The sequence below is a fragment of the Camelus bactrianus genome, chromosome 28 (genome assembly GCF_048773025.1).
Source record: "Camelus bactrianus isolate YW-2024 breed Bactrian camel chromosome 28, ASM4877302v1, whole genome shotgun sequence".
Taxonomy (NCBI): domain Eukaryota; kingdom Metazoa; phylum Chordata; class Mammalia; order Artiodactyla; family Camelidae; genus Camelus; species Camelus bactrianus.
In genome coordinates, this window is record NC_133566.1 from 20,218,362 (window position 1) to 20,240,254 (window position 21,893).

At 43.2% G+C, this 21,893-nt stretch overlaps 1 protein-coding gene, 1 long non-coding RNA gene and 1 other non-coding gene across 3 annotated transcripts in view; 2 read left to right on the forward strand and 1 right to left on the reverse strand.

Moving 5' to 3' along the window:
* Nucleotides 1-2,595, forward strand: part of LOC105072091 (uncharacterized) — a 120,508-nt gene extending 117,913 nt beyond the window's left edge. The window contains exons 4-5 of the long non-coding RNA XR_012502983.1: nt 2,033-2,171; nt 2,351-2,595. This is a non-coding gene — a long non-coding RNA (uncharacterized LOC105072091). The remainder of the gene's footprint in view (nt 1-2,032; nt 2,172-2,350) is intronic.
* Nucleotides 1-21,893, reverse strand: part of DNAH6 (dynein axonemal heavy chain 6) — a 150,366-nt gene that overhangs the window by 64,044 nt on the left and 64,429 nt on the right. Inside the window, exons 35-46 of the mRNA XM_045519487.2 lie at nt 20,978-21,100; nt 17,284-17,466; nt 16,615-16,758; nt 15,251-15,472; nt 14,298-14,445; nt 13,209-13,366; nt 11,612-11,743; nt 9,046-9,217; nt 8,203-8,349; nt 7,516-7,589; nt 5,656-5,810; nt 3,144-3,375 (exon numbers count right to left, since the gene is read on the reverse strand). Of these exons, the coding sequence (XP_045375443.2) occupies nt 3,144-3,375; nt 5,656-5,810; nt 7,516-7,589; nt 8,203-8,349; nt 9,046-9,217; nt 11,612-11,743; nt 13,209-13,366; nt 14,298-14,445; nt 15,251-15,472; nt 16,615-16,758; nt 17,284-17,466; nt 20,978-21,100 (1,890 nt within the window). The remainder of the gene's footprint in view (nt 1-3,143; nt 3,376-5,655; nt 5,811-7,515; nt 7,590-8,202; nt 8,350-9,045; nt 9,218-11,611; nt 11,744-13,208; nt 13,367-14,297; nt 14,446-15,250; nt 15,473-16,614; nt 16,759-17,283; nt 17,467-20,977; nt 21,101-21,893) is intronic.
* Nucleotides 5,317-5,389, forward strand: TRNAT-AGU (transfer RNA threonine (anticodon AGU)). The gene has a single exon. It is a non-coding gene; the product is annotated as a tRNA-Thr (tRNA).

A 21,893-nucleotide genomic window follows, 5' to 3' on the forward strand; every position in this document is an offset into this window, starting at 1 on the left:
AAATATTAGCAAACTGAATTCAACAGTACATTAAAAAAGATCATACTCCATGATCAAGTGGGATTTATCCTAGGGATGTAAGGATGGTTCAATGTCCACAAATAAATCAATGTGATACACCACATTACCAAATTGAAAAACAAAAATTATATGATCCTTTCCGCAGATGCAGAAAAAGCTTTTGACAAAATTTAACATCTATTTATGATAAAAACTCTCAACAAAGTGGGTATAGAGGAAACATACCTCAACATAATAAAGGCCATTATGACTAGGCCAGCGCTAACATCATACTCCAAGAGAAGCTGAAAGTGTTTCCTCTAAGATTAGTAATAAGATAAGGGTGCCCACACTTGCTACTTTTCTTCAACATAATACTGGAAGTCCTAAACACAGCAATCAGACAAGAAAAAGAAAAGGAATCCAAATTGGAAAGGAAGAAGCAAAACTGTCACTTTTTGCAGATGACATCATACTATACATAGAAAAATCCTAAAGATGCACTAAAAATCTATTAGAATACACCAATGAAATTCAGCAAAGTTGCAGGATACAAAATTAATATACAGAAATCTGTTGTATTTCTATAGACTGACAACATACTATCAGAAAGAGAAATTATGAAAACAATCCATTTACAATTATGTCAAAAATAATAAAATACCTAGGAATAAATATAATTAAGGAAGTAAAATACTTGAACTAGGAAAACTATAAGACACTGAGGAAAGAAACTGAAGACGGTACAAACAAATGGAAAGATATACTATATTCATGGATCGGAAGAATTAATAGTGTTAAAATTACCATAGTACCCAAGTCGATCTGCAGATTCAATGCAATTCCTATCCAAATACCAATGGCATTTTTCACAGAACTTTAACAAACAATTCTAAAATTTGTATGGAAACACAGAAGATCCTGAATAGCCAAAATAATTTTGAGAAAGAAGAACAAAGCTGGAGGTATCATGCTTCCTGAGTTCAAACTACATTACAAAGGTATAGTAATCAAACAGTATGGTATTGGCACAAAAACAGACTCATAGATCAATGGAACAGAATAGAGAATCCAGAAATAACACTTATATGAGCAATTAATCTACAACAAAGGAGACAAGAATACACAGTGCAAAAAAGACACTTCAGTCTCCCCAAGTTCCCTGACTGGACACTGCCACAGGCTTTGCCCTGTGGACAATCTACTCTGTCTGCCAAACTTTCCACTTGAGCATTGCTGGGCTACACAGATTACCAGATGTTCTGGCCAGGCTTTCTAGCTGGATGGGGCCAGGAGGTTCACTCAGCAGTAAGCATGGTAAGGCTCAGCTCCCCTGCCTGGGTGGATCGGGGGGAGGACCAGGCTCCAGGGCTGGCAAGGCTCTTCATGTGAGGACCTCAGTCAGATGGACCAGCATCCTACTGAGTTCCCCTGTCAGACTGTGCCACCGTCCTGGCTCTGCAGAAGAGCAGAGCTGCTGGCTGGGACCCCTGCTTGGGCGCTGCAGGTAAGGACTTGGTCTGTCACGATCTGAGTGCTGGTTGTTACACCTCCATGACTTCCTTGTTGCAATCGAGTTCCCAGAGGTTCGAGTGCTGCAGATTCCCGTACCCTCCCTGTGATGCGAGACCAGAAAGAGACTCCCAAGATGCAGCCCACAACACCGCGGGGCTGGACGTCCCACCTGGGCATCCTTCCCCCTGGAGGAACCACAGGCTCAGGACAGACCTCGTGATACGGTGCTGCACTGGCCTGGGGGAAGGCAATGTGGTTGGTGTGCAACTGCTCCTCTTACCCTTCCAGTGTGGTCTGTCTTGGTCTCTGTGGTGCAGGGGTTTGCTTCAGCCTTACCCCCATGCTCTAGGATTTTCTCAGCGGTGTCTTGTCCACGAATAGTTGTTAGTTGTTCTTGTGAAGGGGAGTGAAGTTGGGACTGACCTATATCGCCATCTTGGTGACGTCACTCTCCGTCATTTTGTTTTTGCATTATTTTCTTGATGGCATGAAATTGTTGATCTGTGTTCTCTTATAGCTGCCTGAGAATAATTATTTTGAATTCTTTGTGGAGCAATTTGTGGATCTCCATTTCTGGGGGCCAGTTTCTGGAGGTTTACTGTATTTCTTTGGCGGAGTCACGGTTCCCCAATTCTTCATCATCCCTACAGACACACGTAAGTGTCTATATCTTCCAGACTTTATGGAGTGACTTTGGTTTTCCCTGCGGGTGGGAGCAGGCTGGAGCCTACTGGGACCCCAGGTCTAGTTGGGGGCACACGTGGTGTGGGGCAGTTTATCTCTCTTTGGCTCAGGCCACTGGGGTCCACAGTGATCGACAACTGTGTGTCCCCAGGGTCTGCATTGGCTGCAAAGGGTGTTGGCGTCCCCAGCAGCGTCTCCAGGTGCCAGCAGCGATGGGGCCGGAGTTAGTGGTGGGCACACACTCAGCTGCGTGATCCTTTTTCATTTGTAAAACATATTTACATGTTCAGATATAAACTCACTGCATGTCACAGCTGTTAAACGTATTTTTCCCATTTTATGATTGCACTTAATCATGTTTATGGTGTTTTCAAAATTAAAATGGACTTTAAAATATTTATGCATCAGATCACTTTTTTATTCCTTGGCTAACTTCTACAAATGTTTATTTTCCCTAATGTTAAAATACTCAAGTATAATCAATGTAGAAAATCCTCTAAGATCAATTAAATTGGTTGTTGTAGGCATAGATGTAATCCTATTTTAATTTTAGAGTTAATTTAACCAAAACACAGCCATTATTTTTTCCTTTTCTTGAGTAAAGCATATTTTCCTAATTGACTTCACTTAGGGAATTATTTTCTTAGATTTACCTCTACAGAAATAGTTCATTACCTTTTGCTATTCATGTCTTCCCCCTCCAAGAAAAATTAAAAAACCCTGCTCATTTTCTTAACCAGTTACTTACTGAGAGTTTACAGAGGGAAACAGTAGTTGGTAAAAGAAGGAAAAACGTACTCTAAAAGTCATTTACAAGGTCCAGGAGCTCTGTTAGCAGAGGGAGGAATTCCCTGAACGCCATTGGACAGTCTATTTGACGCTCACACGTGACTGTAACACTCATCCTTTTCCTGTTCTTGCTTTTTGGATATTTAAATATGTACCTGGGTGTCCGTGAAGAGGAAAACCATATTCTTGTCTTCGACACCAGCCAGTTTGTACAATTTCCTCAGGTCTTCGTGAAAACTGTCATAGTTATACCCCCGGCTCAGCTCAATCTGCAAACATCTGTAACCACATATGTGGGCTGCGAGCCTCGTGAGGGACTGCTTTCCTGTGCCGCCCACCCCAACCAGCAGGGCATTGCCTCTTTCCTGACGAACCATGCGGGCAATCCTGGGGGCAGCAAAGCAGAGAAAGATTAAAAAAAAAAAAAAGCAGAGGAAGTTTTATGTCAAGTGTACGATGTGGCTTCTGCTCAGAGGGTCATCCTGGAGCAAAAGGCCACAGGAGAGAACAGGGCAGGTCTGAGGTCCTCGCTGGGAGAAAAGCACTGCTGGGCTTTCTTGGTACCCGCCTCTCCCCACGTCCTACAGGCTGCTGGCCTTGGCCAGGCACACTGAGTAAGCCTGGCTCTCCGTTTGTAAGGATGAACAAGCAGGAAAGCCACTGCAGCTCAGGAGAGATCAACAGGAATAATCCGAATGGAGCTTCTTTTTCCTTTTGTAGGTTTTTTTTTTTTGGTGGGGGAAGGTAATTGGAATGGATTTTCCATAATTTATGATTCATGTTAACAATTAGAATTTTTGAAAGTTGCTGTCATGATACTAGAGCAAGCACTCAGAAAGGGGCAAAAAATTTAAGATTCGGAAAAAATGATTGGAGGTGGAAAAATCTGACTACCAGATTGAAAACCGCAGTGGAAGATGGGTGGGCCTTGCACATAGGACACCGGGGAAAACTGAACAGGGAAAGGAGAAGACAAAGTCAAGGACGTTACCCAGAACTCAGAGGAAAAAGAAAATGATTATTAAAATGACAAGAGAGAAAATGGAAGGTAAGGAGGACAAATCTAGGAGAAACAAATGGGATCCCAGAGGAACTGCAGGAGAGGCATGAGGGGACAGAACTGTGAGCTGAGACCACGGATCTGAGGACATCGCTGAGGGTCTGGAAAGGAAGCCAAAGAAGAGAAGCAAAACACGAAATGTTTTCTGGGAGGTACGTGAATATAAAACAAAATATGTGTGTGTGTGCTTGCAGGTGACTGTATGTAGTCACACATATGTGAATCAATATATGAAATACAGATCTCTATTTGAGACATAATTGAAAACTCGTGAGCATCTAAAAAGTAGATATAATGGATTACTCCCAAAGAGACAAATAATTTCAGGCTGGCCTCAGGCATCCGTTTTACAAATGGCATTCCACCACGGTTAGTGGGGAAACTAGCGCGTTATTGCTCAGCGAGTTGACCACCTGCAAACCCTTCTTTAAAGATTCTGTGAAAGTGCACAGGGAAGTGTGAATACAGTTTAAAAACTCAAGAAGGGGCCTCTGCCTGGCTTGCTCTCTTTTGGGCACAAGCCTTTGGAGCCCTGAGCCACCGTGTAAGCAGCCCTGACACTGGTGCCGCCGTGCCGCAGAGATGGTGGGGTCCGCACGGAGGCAGAGACGTGCCAGGTGCAACCGAGCGGAGATCCAGGAGGAAATGGCTGGGAGCCCCGGGAGATCGTGAACAAATGAAGCCACCGAGTTATTACGTGGCTTATTGTGCAGCAGCAGACCACTGAACGTTCTCTGGGCCTTGTGTCTAGAAAGATTCTGGTACTGAGCCATCGAGAGATGTTATCAGAGTTAAATGAGATACCCCATCTCATGGTTTACATTCACACCGAGTGCCATTATAATTATTACTGCTCAGCATGATGAAGGGAGCACCAGGAGTCACAGGGAGCAGATTTCACCTTTCCCTCCAATGGACAGTTTAACATGTTTAACACATTTTAACAATTTAGGAATTGTTCAACAGGACATGAGCCACTTAAAAAGGTCATGTGTGCCCCAAGGACTGCAGACACTCAGGCTGGATACCTAGGTGTCAGGGACGACCCTCAAAAGATACTTACAGAGGGTATGAGTCAGACTCATGAGGAGATGGAATCTATGATCCTTGCATTCAGTTTGTTTTGCTATAATCTTGACCCCCACTATTTCTTTAGGAACGCATGTCCCTGGCCTGGTTATACCGCAAAACACCGCAGGTCCTTTTTTGTAATGAGACAGGACACTTACAAAACAAAGCCAATCTATTAAATATTTAGAAAAATAGGGGGAGGGTGTAGCTCAGTGGTAGAGTGTGTGCCCAGTATGCACAAGGCCCTGGGTTCAACCCCCAGTACCTCCATTAAAGATAAATAAGTAAATAAACCTAATTGCCTCTCCCCCCAAAAAAAAATTAAAAAAAGAAATAACCCCTGAGATTTCACAGAAAGTTCATGACACATGTATTTTAAATATATCAAAAAATAACGTTTAAATTCTAGTGAGATTTGCTAATAGAACTTTGTCCATCTAGCAACCTATTTAAAGACTTGTGTACAACTGAATCCTTACCTTTTAATGCAAAAGAAATTGGATCAATGCATTACTGGGCACTTCATGGCACAATACCTTGAAACATGCTCTATGGCATCTTGGAAGAACACCAACTTTACTTCTTTGGGGTTAATAAGGTTATAATCATCAAGATAGTCCTGCAGAACGTTTGCAATTTTCTCCATATCAGGCATGTCATCATAAATCCGATCACTCTTATCCGCTCCAAACTGTAAGGTGATTCATTGGAGAAGAACCAATTTGGATCAATTCTGATGTATAAATATATATAATACACGTAACCTTAGGAGACAACATTGTTTTATTTATGTTTCTATTTAATCAGTCACTTAAGTATGCTAGCAGGGCTTCAAAACCAAGGAAATAGGATTAAATTACATCAGATTTTCATGGCTAGTTAAAAAATCCATTTAATTTAACCTCTTCAAGTGGCATGTTGGAATTTCAATGACCTTTGCAATAAAATTCACACAGGAGCTCAGAAATGGTTTTCAAAGTTTTCTCACATTACTCTGGTTTTATACTTTTGCTCTTAGGCTGTTGGCATCAGAAAAGCGAAATCGTTGAACATTATGAATGGCAGACTGTGGTGGTTATAAAAAAAATCATGTCAGAACTATATGTAGTTTTTACACAGAAGTCATTTAACTAATCACTGAGAAAGATATTTTGTGTAAATTCTAGGAAACTGAGTTCCTGCTGGGACCTACTGATGATGACTTGTTGTGGCTGTGACAACTGCCCCCAGGGGGCACTTTCTTTGGGAACCACTGGCTAAAATCCACAGAGGCAATGGGAGGAGAGCCCAGCACTGCTTTCTGCTTTGCTCCACTCCCTCGTATCATAGTGACATCGCTAGAAACACACAGGAAATAGAATCACCACCTGAAAACAAACTTTGGACTTTGCTTTTAAGAAGACATTTAAATAGATAGAGTTCATACAAATAAATTGCTTATATTATTTTTTTTTAGTTTTCAGGGGTTACCAGAGTCGTGAAGTATTGCATATGTATAATACAAAGATGAGTCCATTCATTTGTTCAAACAGCATTGATTGAGAGCCTGCTGTATACTCAGCTCTGTGCAGGACACTGGGGATTTAGGGTGAACAAAACAGACACGACCCTTCCCTCTCAGAGACGCTGAGAATGCGGTTCCCACACAAGAGCCGACGTGGTCAGACCAGATGGCTGCCTGTGACCGCAGGCCGGGCGGTTAGACAGAAGTCTTTTAACCTAGAACGAGGTTCATTCATCTAGGGTAAGTCTGTTCTAGGGAGATCTAGAGGGTAAAATTAGGGTGTGAGCATAGACGTTATGGCGGGGACAGACTTGAGGAATTTAATATGAGGAAAACTCTCCTACTAACTGGAGCTACCCTGCAAGGAAGAAGGCAGCACTGCTTACTAACCGGCTTCCCAGGCCTGGAAACGTGCGAGCGGATGCTGAAGAGCTACACAGGCCCTTGTAAAGGGGATCCCAGCCCTGAGTTAAGAGACTACACCTCTTTGCTTCCTTCCAAACTGAATCCCCGATGGGTCTCTGATTCAAACTATTACCAGAATGAATGTAACTAGATTAGAAGTCAGCAATCTTTTTCTCCAAAGAGCCAGACAGTAGATATTTTAGGCTTTGCAGGGCATACGGTGTCTGTGGCTGCCACCCCACTCTGTCTTCTAGCCAGAAAGCCACCACACAAATAGCACACAGTCGAACGGGCGTGGCTATGTCCCCACAGAACTTCATTTACAAAAATGCGTGGTGGGTGGATCTGGCCTGTGGGACATAGTTTGCTGACCCCCAGTTTAGATCCTTAATCTTCACATGTGCAAAGCTCCTGCAGAATATGAACTTGAACTAGAGAATGGTAAATGCTTTATAACCTTCAAATGTAGTCAGGTCAACGGACTTACCTTAATGAAGTCTCCAAATATGATGGGCCTAGTCAAAAAGTATTCCAGGCCTATTGCAATTCCAAAATGCTTGTCTGTTCAAAAAATAAAGTCAACTTTTAGTATAATGATAAGCTTGAACGCAGGATATTAATGATATAATATACATAATTATAACAACCATTACTTTACTTAGAAGCCTTAACATAAGTATACATGAAACTGAGAGAAAGCCGTGTTAAAACCAGAACACTTCAGTTTGATTATCCCCCGGATCTAAGATTCAGAATATTTAAAATTAATAAACATTTTATTAAATAACAGATATTGAATACATATGAATAAATCAGAAGTACTTTAGAAATATCCTGGCTTCCTAGCAGACAAAATGCTGTTTTTTTCTGCTTTCTCTCCTCTACTTAAAATTCCATACAGTATTAAGAATATCAAACCTTCCTGAATTTCCATAAAATGATTTTCACAATATTTCATATGTTGTTCTATATTTGGGTCATTGAAGAAAAAAAACTTTTACTCATCAATGACTACGGTTCATCTTGCTCATTTTAATTTTCCTTTTAGGAACCCAGTTGCGTCTCCCCGGTGGTCTAATGGCTAGGATTAGAACCCAAATTGCTTTTCTACTCAAAAAAAAAAAAAAAAAAAAGAAAAGAAAGAAAGAACGGCTGAATAAAGGTTGATATTTACTGGCCATTTCTGTCAAAATAACATGGAAATAGTGCTTATCTTCATTATTAATCAAACGATCATGGAAGACTCTTTGACATTCATGGCAAAAGAGTCTAAATATCTGTAATTCTTCTCTTATTGTTCCTGGATCACACTGGAGGATACCTGTTTTTTTAAGAAAAGAAGAAAAATAGCTGAATTAACCAGAAAATCCTGAAGTCCAGCTTTACCCCCACACTCCCAGGAATGAGTGGTCCCCCAGTGGACATACACATATACACACACATGACAATGGTGAAAGCAAAGCTGGGACACATTATCAGTGAAAACGGGGAGGGTAGCAGAAGCAGGGTATGTGGCCTAAAGACAGTTCTTTTTTAAGATGAGAGGTGTTACAGCAGGTTTATATGCTGTTATGCATGACCCAACAGAAGAGGAAGCACGGACAATGCGGAAGAGAAGTAGGAAATGTTAAGAGCAAACTCCTCGCGTAGGCAGGAGGGGATGGGGCTCAGCACCAGAGGGAGTACTGGCATACGAGAGGGGCAGGGACAGCCAGGACCACTGCAGTAGGAAGGCAGGCAGATGCGGGTCGTCTGGGAGATTTGGAAGAGGAGGCAGTTCTGGTTTGATTGCTTGTTTTTTCAGTGAAAAAGAAGACAGGCCATCAGCTGGGAGTGAGAAATGGGAGTGTGGCTTGAAGTAGTCAGCCTGGGGCCGGGGTGGAAGGTGACTTGAACATGGGGTGGGATTTCCAGACACGTCACTGACATCCATGTACATACTCCTCTCCTGAGAGATCTGGGGTGGGTGGAAATGAAAGGAGGGGGCAGGCCAGGCCATGTGGGCTCCATACACTACCTTGCACACATTTGGATAAATCCCTCAAGTTAAAGACGTAATGGGACTTGGCCGGTGTTGGCAGGAGATCAATGCTCATTCTGTTATAGATCTCGACTGAGGCTTCTACAATGTTTGATGCAGTCTGCTTTACAGCTGGTAGGAAGTCACTCAGGAAGCCACTGAGGATGGCCTAGAACCAGAAACATAACATGAGAGCGTCAGAGTTTTTTTTTTTTTTAACCAAAATTTATCTTTCAAAAACTCCGGATCTGATGACACTTCCTCTAGCAGTAAGCAGAAAGCCAAATTCCAACGTGAGGACAAGCGGGTGCCAGGACTCTTCATTTCAGAGTCTGTTCTCCAGAATGGACTCACTCCTGTCTCCATGACTGTCTGGTGAGGCCTGAGCAGCATTCACATCTGAGGCGTGGACTTGCCATGAACCCACTTCCCAAGTAATTTAGACCTCTGCTCGCTGTGGGCCCAGAGGGTCTTCATGGAGTGCCGGAGTTATCTGGGAATGACCCGAAGTCCTCTCTCTGATCTTTATGGGTGAATGACCAACAGCTCCGCAGACTTTCATCTTCATGTATATTGAAAGTGCAGCTTACTGGTAGCTACGAACTCCCCACCCTTCTGCCTCCCCGTCTTGGTGCACGGCCCCGCCCTCCACTCAGATCAGGAACTTGACGGTCTCTTTTCACACCTGCCACTCTCTGTCCCCTGCAGTCAACCTTGAATACATTTCTTGAATCTGTCTGCGTCCTTCTGTTTTCTGATGTCACTCCATCCCAGCCCCGACTCTCTTCCATCTGGGCTTCTTCACTCCCTCCTTCACTCACTGGCCTCTCCATTTCCACTCTTGTCTTCCTTCTGTTTCCATGAATCAGTCCCGCACTCCCCTGTCAGTGCGGGCTCTGCCCCCACGCAGCCTCCTCCCTACCCTCTCTCCCCACTGCTCCCTGTGCCCGGAGCAGTGTGCAAATTCAGTACTTTATCATCAGTCCTAAGTTACCTGGGACACGCCCCTCAGCACCGATCACATCACAAAGTGTGTCCAGAGGGCATGGTTGGAATCACTCATTTCAAACTTTAGAATAAAAGGTTCTCAAACAAAAAAGTCTTGGAATACCAGTGCTGGTCCATGTACCCGCTTCACATCATGTTCTTTACTTGCTGCTTAACTATGGGAGCCAACATCCTATCCTTTCACATTCTCAAGCACTCTCTGAAAGGTTTGCAAAATGTGGCCGTTCTTACACATCCTGTTGGCATCAGCACTTAAACAACTTATTGGAACTACCTCAAATTTATTAGAAATAATTTTCCACGGATATAAGCTCTTTCAATATGGAAACCACTTTCCATGTACTGACGGCTGTGCACGAGCGGGTTCTGCTCCTTCCTCTCCTCGAGGAGGGAGGGCCCGGCTGGAAGGAGAGGCTGACGCTGGTGAGTGCAGAGGCTCACTTAACGCCCCCACCACTGGGCCTCTTCGGCTCCTGGGTGATTACCGCCAAGGTCAGCCTCCCCAGACCAGTCACCCGTCTTATCCGACCTGCACACCCCCTTTGCCATTTCCTGACTCTGTGACCTCATTCATCCACGTGTCTGTTCCTCCCAGTCAGTTCCCACCCCACAGCACTCAGCTCAGTCTCCTCTGAGCATCTTTGTGTGTGTGTGTGTGTGTGTTTGTGTGTGTTATGTTTTCATTTTTTTAAATTACTTTTCTGATATATTTTTATTGCAGTATAGTTAGTTTGCAGTGTTGTGTCAGTTTCTGGTGTACAGCACAGCGCTTCAGTCGTACAGGAACACACATATATTCACTTTCATATTCTTTTTCACCATAAGTTACTACAAGACATTGAATATAGTTCCCTGTGCTGCACAGTAGAAACTTGTCTATCCATTTCATATACAGTAGTTTGCATCTGCAAATCTCTGAGCACCTCGCTGGCCGGTTAGGGCATCCCCGCTCTGCTCAGGCTGCTACATGCTCTCCCATCGCTCTATTCAGAATAATGCCTCACACTTGCTGGACACGTCTGCTGAGCCCTACAGGGCAGACACAGTTATTTCCCCACTTAAAGGAGGAGGAAGTGGCCCCTTGGAGAAATTTGTACAGATGGAAGAAATATGGCTGCTTGTTTTCGTTGGAGCTGGTGGCTGCAGCGCTGGTGAATTCCGGGTTAGGTGGGCTGAGCTTGGGCTCGCTGGGTTATTGGGGGTGGCGTCTGGTGGGCAAGTGGACCCAGACGTGGCGGTCAGAGGGGAGATGAGCACAGAGTTGGGGGCTGGTAGTGGACGAGATCTGCTGGGCGTCCAGGGCTCAGGGGACAGCCTTCCTTACAGGTAGGGGCTGTGTTTTGACAACTCTAAAGCCATCTCTGAGCCCACAAACACAGAAGGCTGTGATGCAAATGCCTGTCGGCTGGTGCCCAGGTGGCCCTGGGTTTACTGGGTTTCTGCTTAGGGAAGGCTGGGGGTGCTCCGTGGAAACACAAGACTCTTCTGATTGTGCAAGTCTTGGAACAAATATGTTTTCTTTTCCCCTCCTGCCCAAGGTTAAACCCACACTCACCTGGAAAATCTGTTTCAGACTGTGCTCCGAGGGCACGGGGAGGCAGAGCACGCTGAAGTGTCGGATGAAGCGGGGGGTCACGGGGTTCCGGCCGCCGCCCGGGGGTGCGCACGCAGATACGATCGTCACATCCTGTAAGGAGAGAAAGCCACTCAGGTCACCCAGCAGAGGAGGAGATGGCGTCTGCCTGTCCCAATGGCAGGACTCAGAACCAATGATCCTGGAGGACCTACCACTGACAGCATTGTGTTACGTTTCCAACACGTTATCTGACTTCATGGTCACAACCACCTCCGGAGATCACTGTTGTCCTTTCTACCGTGCACATGAAAAAAACCAAGGCCCTGGGTGGTTCAACAAATTGCTAACTTATTGCTCATAAGGTCACACAGCTAACTCATCTACCTTGTATAAATACTCCCATGTAAAAATGTAATCTCAAAAATTTTAAGAATGTGTACCTTAGATGAAAAGACACTCATTCAGCAAATACTAAGTATAGTCAATTCTTGTCATTTGTGGTAGGTACAGTCTATGAAATTGCCAGGAACCCTGAATTAATGCACCCGGAACCACTGTTCCTAAGGGAAATACAGGGTTACGTTCCCTGCCAGCCTCTGGTCGGAACACTTTCAACTGATGGATACGTGATGTTGCAGTTGCCTCTGGTCTTGCCTCCTCTCTAGTCCACACCTCCCCAGCAGCCCAGGGGATCGCTCTGTAACGTTTCCATCAGAGGCTCCCCATCTCTGAGAGGATAAATCCGCATTCCTCCTCATGGCACCACGGCCCCCTGGGCTGACATCTGCATCCTTGGCTGCTTCAGCGCTCACAGTCCACACTACTCTGAGATGCAAACACTCCCCTTCCTTGCTTTGCCCTGCCCTGCCCGCAAAATCCTGTTCTGACATCACCTCTTCCAGGAAGGATTCTCTCATCATCAGCCCAGCACCCGCCCCCACCTCCTTCCGGTCTCTCTCCACTTCTCACCCTGCATTAAACACATGTTCATCCATCTCTCAAAGCTGGGCCCCCCAGGGGGCCGGGAGGTCTCCCTCGTCCATGCACCTCATGAATCAAGCAGGGCGAGAATCCACATGGACTGAATGAACTGAGCCACACGGAAGAGACACTGACGCCGCACGTCATGGGCTGAACTACGTCTCCTTCTCCACCTCCCCCTGGCCAATCACATACTGAAGCCCTGACCCCCAGCGTCCCATTGTGACTGTATCTGCATACAGGGCATTTCAAGAGCTAATTTAGTCACAACAAGGCCATAGGTGAGCCCTAATCCAGGATGACTGGTGTCCTTTCAAGAAGAGGAGATTCGGACACAGCTGGACACAGAGGGAAGGTCGTAAGACACAGGGAGAGCACAGCCACCTACAAACCAAGGACAGAGACCCCAGAGTAAACCAATCTGTGACACCTTGACCCTGGACTTCCAGCTTCTACAACTGTAAGAAAATAAATGTCTGTTGTGTGAGTCACCCACCCTGCCGCACTTTGTTGTGGTAAGTCTGGCAAACGACTACGCTAAACTTGACAGCCGTTTAAATTTGAGCACGCAAAGCAATCTGAAGCCCAAAGTAACCTGTATGTCTTTCCAAAAGAGCTTGTTTCTGTCGTAAAATCCACCAAAATCTTGATATTGCCGGAGCAGCTCAATGGGAGGCTGAGAGCCATAGCGATCCAGTCTGGGCATGTTTAAGTCGTCAACAAAAATCACGACTCGCTTGTTTCCCGGTGCTCCTAGGGAGGTAGATAGCGTGAATTTAAGAATCACGACTCGCCCCTGGGAAACGTCAGGCAGGTGAGGCTTCGGGCTCAGTGAACACGGTGAACACCGTGTGGGGAGCTCAGCTCCTCTCGCAGAGTGAGGAGGGCCCCAGCACGGTCGTGTCTTGAGGAGGAGAGACGCCTCTGGTCCCGTCCAGGCCCCTGCAGGGAGCTGTGGGCACGGCCGGGACGTCCACACTGTCAGGGGCTCCCTCACCCTCGTCATCCCTCCGCGGTGCGGGATGATGCCATTTGGACCAGGCTCAAGGTAACTATAAGTGACCTAAAGTTATGCTCTTTATCTGCGTGGTTAATAAGGAAGGACGAGGGCGATGCCACAAAACCTGGCTCAGAGCACAGATGGAAGGAACAGCCACAAAACTTCCACACTTGCTCCCTACGGAGCTCAGATGACTCAACGCACCAGATATAAAGAGGTTTGTTTGTTTATTTTAAATAAAGGGAACTGTAGTCAATATCTTGTAGTAAACTATGATGAAAAAGAATATGAAAACGAATATATGTCTGTACGTGGATGACTGAAACATGATGCTGTACACCAGAAACTGATACAATATTGTAAACTGACTATAGTTCAATTAAAGAAAGAAAAAAAGAAAAATCAGTGCAGGTTTGAAAGCAGAGCCCAAGTGGAGAGGGAGAGCCAGAGAGAGGCAGGGACTGAAGATTTGTTGAGTTGAAGGTGATCGGAATAAACCACTCACTTGCTAACAGGAAGATACCTTGATACATAGCACAGGAAAGAACACATGAACAGAGTTACCTTTACAAATAAACTGAGCAAAAAAAATACCCAGTTGTAACTTTATTACATGCACTGTTTTTGTGACTTTATTAGCATAATAAAAATTTGTGTGGGACAAATGACAACAATAATTCTTACCTAGAATATTTTTTCTTTTCCTCTCCAGTTTGGACTCAATGATCTCTTGTGTTCTTGCCGATGAAGTTTGAGCGGAAAAATTTAGATACACAGGAACATAGCCAGCTGATTCTTGAATTCTATTTAACAGTCCTTTTGCAATAACAGACTTTAAATTGTAAAAAAATATGTTAACTGATTTCACGTTCAGTATAGTATCTTTTCAATTGTCTCTGTCAGTAATAATCCAGTACAATGAGGAAGAAACAGGACAAAAGGAGAGAGGCTGAAGCCAGACTGAAATGTCTGCCTTCCTCTTCCTGGAAATTCATTTTAATTAGATTTATCAGATCTAAAGAAATACTTTAATCAGATCTATCTCAGCAAAAAATTTTATTTCAGTTTCATACCAAGATCCGTCTTGGTTACTATCCAAGTTGGTGTGGTAACAGGAGCCAGAAACTCAGAAATAATTTAGAAGGGAAACAGCGAGTCTCTGTTTATGTGGACCTCCACCCAAACCAACAAGACCAGTCAGCATTTTCCCTCTACTTTTTCTACACATCATTGCTGTGTTAAGAAGTAAATGGGCAGGAGGTAACAGACTGACCTTCATCAGTAATCCACTGGGGGCACAAACCACCTTGACCGATTCCCACCCTAACCCCACGCTGACCCACAGTGGCAGCCCCAGAAATTCTAAGCGACACCACATAAATGCCCGCAAACACAAAAGCTTGGCCCACAGGGTCCTCTGGCTTATGTATTAATGACGCCACGGGTTTATTCAGACAGTGGCAAACCATAGAGTGGGTATGGATTCAGCGTAGTTAGACTCTTCCTGGAAAAAAGCGATCAAAATTCAAAATCCCCCGGGGAAATAAGGCACTGATAAATCATACGAGTATTTACAAAGCTAGGTCCCTCACGCCCTCATTGTGGACAGACCTTCTCGTCTGACGTAGGAGTCCTACCTTGCCAACTCCAGTTATTCCAGTGAACAGCACCGAGTGCCTGACTGCCAGGAGTTTTTCCATCAGATACCCAAAGCGCACCGTGTCAGCCGTGGGGACAAGCATCTCAAAAAAGGGGATATCTCGGCTGTACTTGAAGGTGGGTATGATTCGTTCCCAGGGATCCAGCCGTTTGGTGTCAAAGTCCATGTGAATGCTCCACAGGTCGCCGGAACTGGGAAGCTAGGGTGCAAAATTAAACACCACTTTCGACAGGATTGACACACGGCAGCAGAAACACTCATAGGAACAAAGACAGTCATAGAATAAGGATGGATCTGGATTTGTTTCTTTGTAGAGAAATGGTTGTTGGAGTACCAGACTCCAATTCTTTAACAGAACCAAGCAATACAATACGTTGAACCTGACAGACTGACTATAAAACCCCCTGTTAGACTTGTAAAGTGTTTTCAATTCAGTCCATGATTCAGGGGCTCACTCCATGCCAAATACTGTGCTCGGTGCTGGAGGAAAATGCGGAAAGAGGACCCGCCTCGCCTTCAAAGACCTCGTAATCGACACAAGCACACTAATGATTGCTCGTGGAGAAATAAGGGTTCCGACGGAGCTCAGTACATTCGCAACGGAGGGATGGCTCATCCTCCTTGCAGGGGAGCTGTGCTGATGGCTAGAGATTTAGAAGGGGTTCTAGGGGATGGCCATGCTACAACTCGGACTTGAAAGACAAGCAGGAGTCAGACAGGCAAAGAAGGGATGAGACAGGGATGGGGAAGGAAGGGTCAAGGTGTAGGCTAAGCAGACAGGCCTGGAAGCCATGGAAAGTGCCATTCACGTTGGGAACTATAAGAGGTAAGTCTAGAAACACAGGTGGGGCCAAGTTATGAAAAGCCTCACTTATTAGAGAGCCTGCAGCAAGGGTTCAGTGAAGAATTCTGAGTCTGTCTCTCTGTCTTAAATTCCCAGTTGTCCTCAATCTGATCTTAACAGTGAGGTACCTGGTTGCCATTATCTTCAATATACTGATTCATTCGCTCAATCTTAGAACGTACAGAAAGTCGTTTCAGAATCGCTAAACCAGGGCACCATGAAAAAATAAATTTACTAACTAGAACTCAATGTTTCTGTTTACAATAGGACGTTTTCATACACTTTTATACCTTACTTTCTTCATGTGGTCAGGAGAGAACTCCTAAAAACTTAAAAAAAGTAAGTGTTATCCATGGTCTAAAAAAGTAAATAATTTTAGAAACCCTTTTAAATGAAGAATTAAGATTTATAGTAGAACTAAGGCTTTTAAAGTTTTAGTCTTAAAATTTAATTTTAATGATTCAGAGTTACTATGTTTACATGTATTTGGTTCTTACCCTGGCATCAGGATTATCATCAAATTGTGTCCTAATAAATGTGTCAAAAGAATCCCAGTAGTTTTCAGTTAAATTTCCGCCTAGAGACCATACGTAACAGAATATAAAAGTCTGACACAGTATAGTGTTCAGTTTTGTTTGCTCCTGAAAGAACAAAGAGAAAGAGTTTCAATAGTTCACATGTTAACATAAAAAGAAGTCTAAATTGCAATGTATAAAGACTTTTCTTTTGTGTAGGCGCATGCATTTTTAAAAGGGCACACTGTACGTTTTTTATATTCCATTCAATGGTTCCCACAGTGATGTTTTATTGTAGTATAAATACTCTGATGAGAAAATGAGTGGCGAGGAGCATGTGAAACAAAAGCTCAAGGTTATCTTTCAACTATTATAACTATGTCTATCCCCACATGAAGGTGTTTAAGGAGACACACATTAGGAACACGTTATAGACTGTGAGGGAATTTAAAAATTGAGTTTAAGATAAACTATGGGCTAGAATTCCTTCCAAATCTGAGATTCTACAAATCTACTCATAGTCATTAATCCCCTAAAAAATTAACTTGAGAATCAAACAGTCGTACGATGGAAAGTCTGTGGTTATTTATTTGCAAAGCATCCATCGGTAATCCCACTTTCCCAGTTTTACAGCAACAAGACCCTGCCTACCACTGTCAAATTGATTCCATCTCTCCCAAGCATCAGAGACTCCAGTAAGCAACAGAGTGTGGTAACTTTGCTGATGTCCACTTGCGGGATTGCTTGGCTGCACTTTTTATTGATAAAATTTAAACCATCATCAACGTAACGCTGGAAAAGATTCAATATATACCCTTGGGTTTCTTCATTCAGCTGAAAAGTAAACAAATGAATGATATTTTAGCAAGAGCAGATAAAATATATAATGAAGTTCAAAAAGGGTTTGTTTACACTTGTAAGTTGCAGTATAGCCTGTGACTTAGATTGAAGGCAATAAGCATCATAAGATATGAGGCAAGTTAAATTAAAAAAAAAAAACCCTCTGTGGCTTGGAAGGGCCACAAGGGGGAGAGGCTGGGTAGCTGATGATGTCCTACATCTTGATCTGGTAATGGGCCCACAGGTGTTTATTTTATAATCCTTTGTTAAACTGTCAGTATATATTTCATGCAGTCTTCTGTACTGATGATATGTCTCACAATTAAGAGCAATAAAAAAGAAGTACAAAATGAAACATTTAAAATATCTATGTAAGGTAAAGGACTAATTCCTAAAGATTTAAAAAAGAATGTTGCCCCTTTTACCACTTCTTTTAACATTGTACTAAAAGTCTTAGTTAATACAATAGGGCAATAAAAGGAAATAAAAAGTATACAGATTGGGAAGAAAGAAGAAAACTCTCTGTTTACAGATGACATGATTATCTACATAGAAAATCCCAAAGAACCGACTGAAAACTCCTGGAACAAGTCAGTTGTTACAGCAAAGTTGTACAAGACAAGGTTCACATGCAAAAGCCAATCGCTTTCTTACATGCCAAAAATGAGTAATTAGAATTTGAACTAAAAAATACAGCATCATTTACATAAGTACCAAAAAATAAAACACGGAGGTGTATTTCTAACAAAATACGTACAAGATTTATATGAGAAAAACTACAAGATTCTGATGAAAGAAACCAAAGAAGATCTAAGTAAGTGGACAGATGGCTCACGCGCACGGACAGGAAGACCCAATATTGTGAGGATGTTAGTCATTCCTAACTTATCTATAGGTTTGATGCGATGGGTGAAAACACCAGTAAGTTACTTTGTGGGTATCAACGAGCTGAGTCTAACGTTTACACGGAGAGGGAAGAAGACCCAGAATAGTGAACGCAACATTAGGGAACCAGTTTGGAGGGCTGATACCGCCCCACGTCAAGACTCACTGTAAAGCCACAGTGATCAAGACAGGGCGGTACTGGCAAAGAACTGACAAACAGATTAATGGAACAAGAGGGAGATCCCAGAAATAGACTCATACAAATATGGTCAACTGATCTTTGACAAAGGGACAAAGGCAATCCAATGGAGAGGGGACAGTGTTTCCAACAATGGTGCTGGAGTTGGACGTCCACATGGTAAAAAAAAAAAAAAAAGAATCTAGACACTGATCTTACGCTTTTCACAAAAATTAACTCAAAATGGATCATAAACCTCAATGTAAAAATGCAAAACCATAAAACTTCTAGAAGACAACAGAGGAGAATATTTTGGTGACAGGTTTGGAAATGAGGTTTTAGATCTAACAACAAAAGCACAATCTGTGAAAGGAAAATTGGTAAATTAGCTTTCATTAAAATTAAAAAGCTGTATGCTGTGAAAGACACTGTTAAGAGAATGGGAAGACAAGCCAGACTGGGAGAAAATATTTGCAAAAGACATATCTGATAAAGAATTTGTATCCAAAATACATAAGGAACTCTCAAAACTCAATAATAAGATGACCCAATAAAAAGTAGGCAAAGGATTTGAACAGCAACCTCATCAAAGAAGATGTATAGATGGCAAATAAACAATATAAAAGCCATTCAACATCATATATCACAAAACAGCACATTAAAACAACAATGAGATGCCACTACATGCCTATTAGAACGGCTCAAGTCTCAAACACCTCACCACCAAATGCTAGTGAGGATATGGAGCAACAGGAACTCTCATTGATGGCTGGTGGGGGTGCAACAAGGCACAACCACCTTGGAAGACACACCGACAGCTTCTTACAAAGCTAAACGTAATTCTGCCACATGATCCAGCAATCACAGTCCTAGGTATTTACCCAAATGAGTTGAAAACTTACACCTACACGAAAAGCCGTATGTGGCTGTTTATAGGAGCTTTATTCATAATCGCTAAACCCTGGAAACTTTGAGATATCCTTCAGTAAGTGCATGGATAAACTTGGTAAATGCACACCATGGACTATTATTCAGTGTCCCAAAGAAATGAGCTCTCAAGCCACAGAAAGACATGAAGGAATCCTGAGTGCGTATTACTAAGTGAAAGATGTCAATCTGAAAATACACTGTATCGTTCCAGCTATATGACATTCCGGAAAAGGGAAAGCTATGGAGACAGTAAAACAACCAGCGGTTGCCAGGGGTTGGGGGAGGGTATGGAGGGATGAACAGGTGGAGGACAGATTTTTAAGGCAGCGAGACTATTTTGTATACTATAACAGTGGATACACGATAGTGTTCGTTTATCAAAACTCACAGAGTGGCACAACACAGAGTGAACCGTAATGTAAACTGTGGACTTCAGTTAATAAGAACACATCAGTGTTGGTTCATCAATTTTAACAGATGTGCCAACCACACCAATGCAAAACGCTGGTAATACAGGAAACTATGTTTGGAGGAGAGAAAGCGTATGAGAACTCTCTGTACGTTCTGTTACATTTTTCTATAAACCTAAAACTGCTCTAAATAAAAATAAAGGTAAATCAAAAATTTAAAAAGTCTATTAGAAAACGGAATTCAGGAACATTTAACATCTTACGGCAGCCCATGATGAAGTCTCAACTCTGAGCATTACTGCTTGCGTCAGGCTACTCTGAGAGTAGACCACAATGTTCTTAAAATGTTGACGCCTAAGAATGAAGAAAACAATATAGTCTTCTGACTCATCTTTGGAGCGGGAGAGGCAGAAGGATGATGCTTTCTTGGAGCGGGGTTTGAGATGAGATGGGGCGAAACTGAAAAAGATGGCTTGTTAAGGTAAAGAGGAAGTCTACTTTGGAATGGAGAAGGTACAGAAGATAATATGGAAACGAGCTGTTGTGAATAATAACGTAAAAGCTCTCCTTCACTTTGGGTGGAATGGTACCTCTGATGCCGATGTTAGAATGTGTCTCGGGTAACGGACCTAAGAGTGGGTGGGAAGTGAACTGGTTTCCTCTTCTTTCTGGCTCTCAGTGGTGTTCAGGGCTCCTAAGATCTACAAACAGTGACAGTGCCTGGATTTAAATGCTCTTTTTTCTTCTTGTGCTTCCTTCTCATTATCTCAAGCCTTCTGCAAAGTTTTTTTTTTCAGGGGAAACTCAAGGAAGTGTCTGTGCTTGAATTTGAGAGAACCCAGGCTGGGGAGAAGCCAGGCAGGGTAGGCAGAAGCCAGAGCGAGGAGGCAGGCTGGCAAGTTGAGGAAACAAATAATGACAGGTTTGGGGAATAGGTCACACTCCTGGAGGGTCCCAAGAAATCTCAAGGAGAGGGCTAGGCACAGGGCTGCGGTTCCCTCAGTCAAGCACAGTGAGGCCTTAATCAACTGCCATGTGGACACTCGAGGGTGGGGGGAGTCCAGGCAGACGGAGATAACAGGGAGCGCCCGGCTGCACTTGCTTTTTTAGAAACACTGTTCATCCAGGTTTTGACGTAAGGCATCCACTTCAGCTCATCAGGATCCACAAACACCATCCCACATCTACTGACGGTCGCAGGAGAGGCAACCTTTAGATCTTGCACCTAGAATTGAAGGGAGTTGAACAGGAAATGGTTAATACGATACTCCTTTATCCCCCCAGCTTTAATGTTAATGGTTTACATGTTTGAAATTTAAGTTTACACTGTAAGGATGTGCGTAGAAGAGACCGGAAGGGTTATAAGTAATTAGAAATGGAGAAGGGAAGTTAAGTGAGGCATAGGAGAAAAAAATTCATGTAAGTATAGAAGGATACTGCCAAATCCTTATGGGAGGTACAGCTATTTCCTTTCCCTTCCTTTTGCTTTCTTTTTACCTTTTTTATTCTTATATCCTAGCCTAGCCCAACACCTAGGACACAGCAGGCATTCAATTAACGTTTGATGAATGACTGACTACAGCAGGGGGTGCTATCTTCCATAACACTGTGTAGCTATGTTTGGCTCACATTCCTTTTCCAATTCCATCACCAAATACTCATACCACAGAAGGATGATTTATTCATCTTAAAAATAACAATTATTTTTAACTTGGAGAGCATTTCAAACAGTGTAAAGACATCAATATATATAACTACCTCCAAAGGAAAAGAAACAAGTGCTGGGGAAGCCAGAATTGACTGCATTTCTTGTTTATAGAGAGATGGGAATATTTCAGGGCTTTTGGTTAACAGAATGGACAGTCTATAATCTATTATTATAAAGGACAATTTGACAAGTATTTAGTATGCAAACAAAACATCGTGGTAGGCCTTACAGATAATAAATGATGTATCAGCAAGAGAAAACAATTAACGATGGCATGCCAACGTAATGAACAGTTTCACACTGCAGTAAG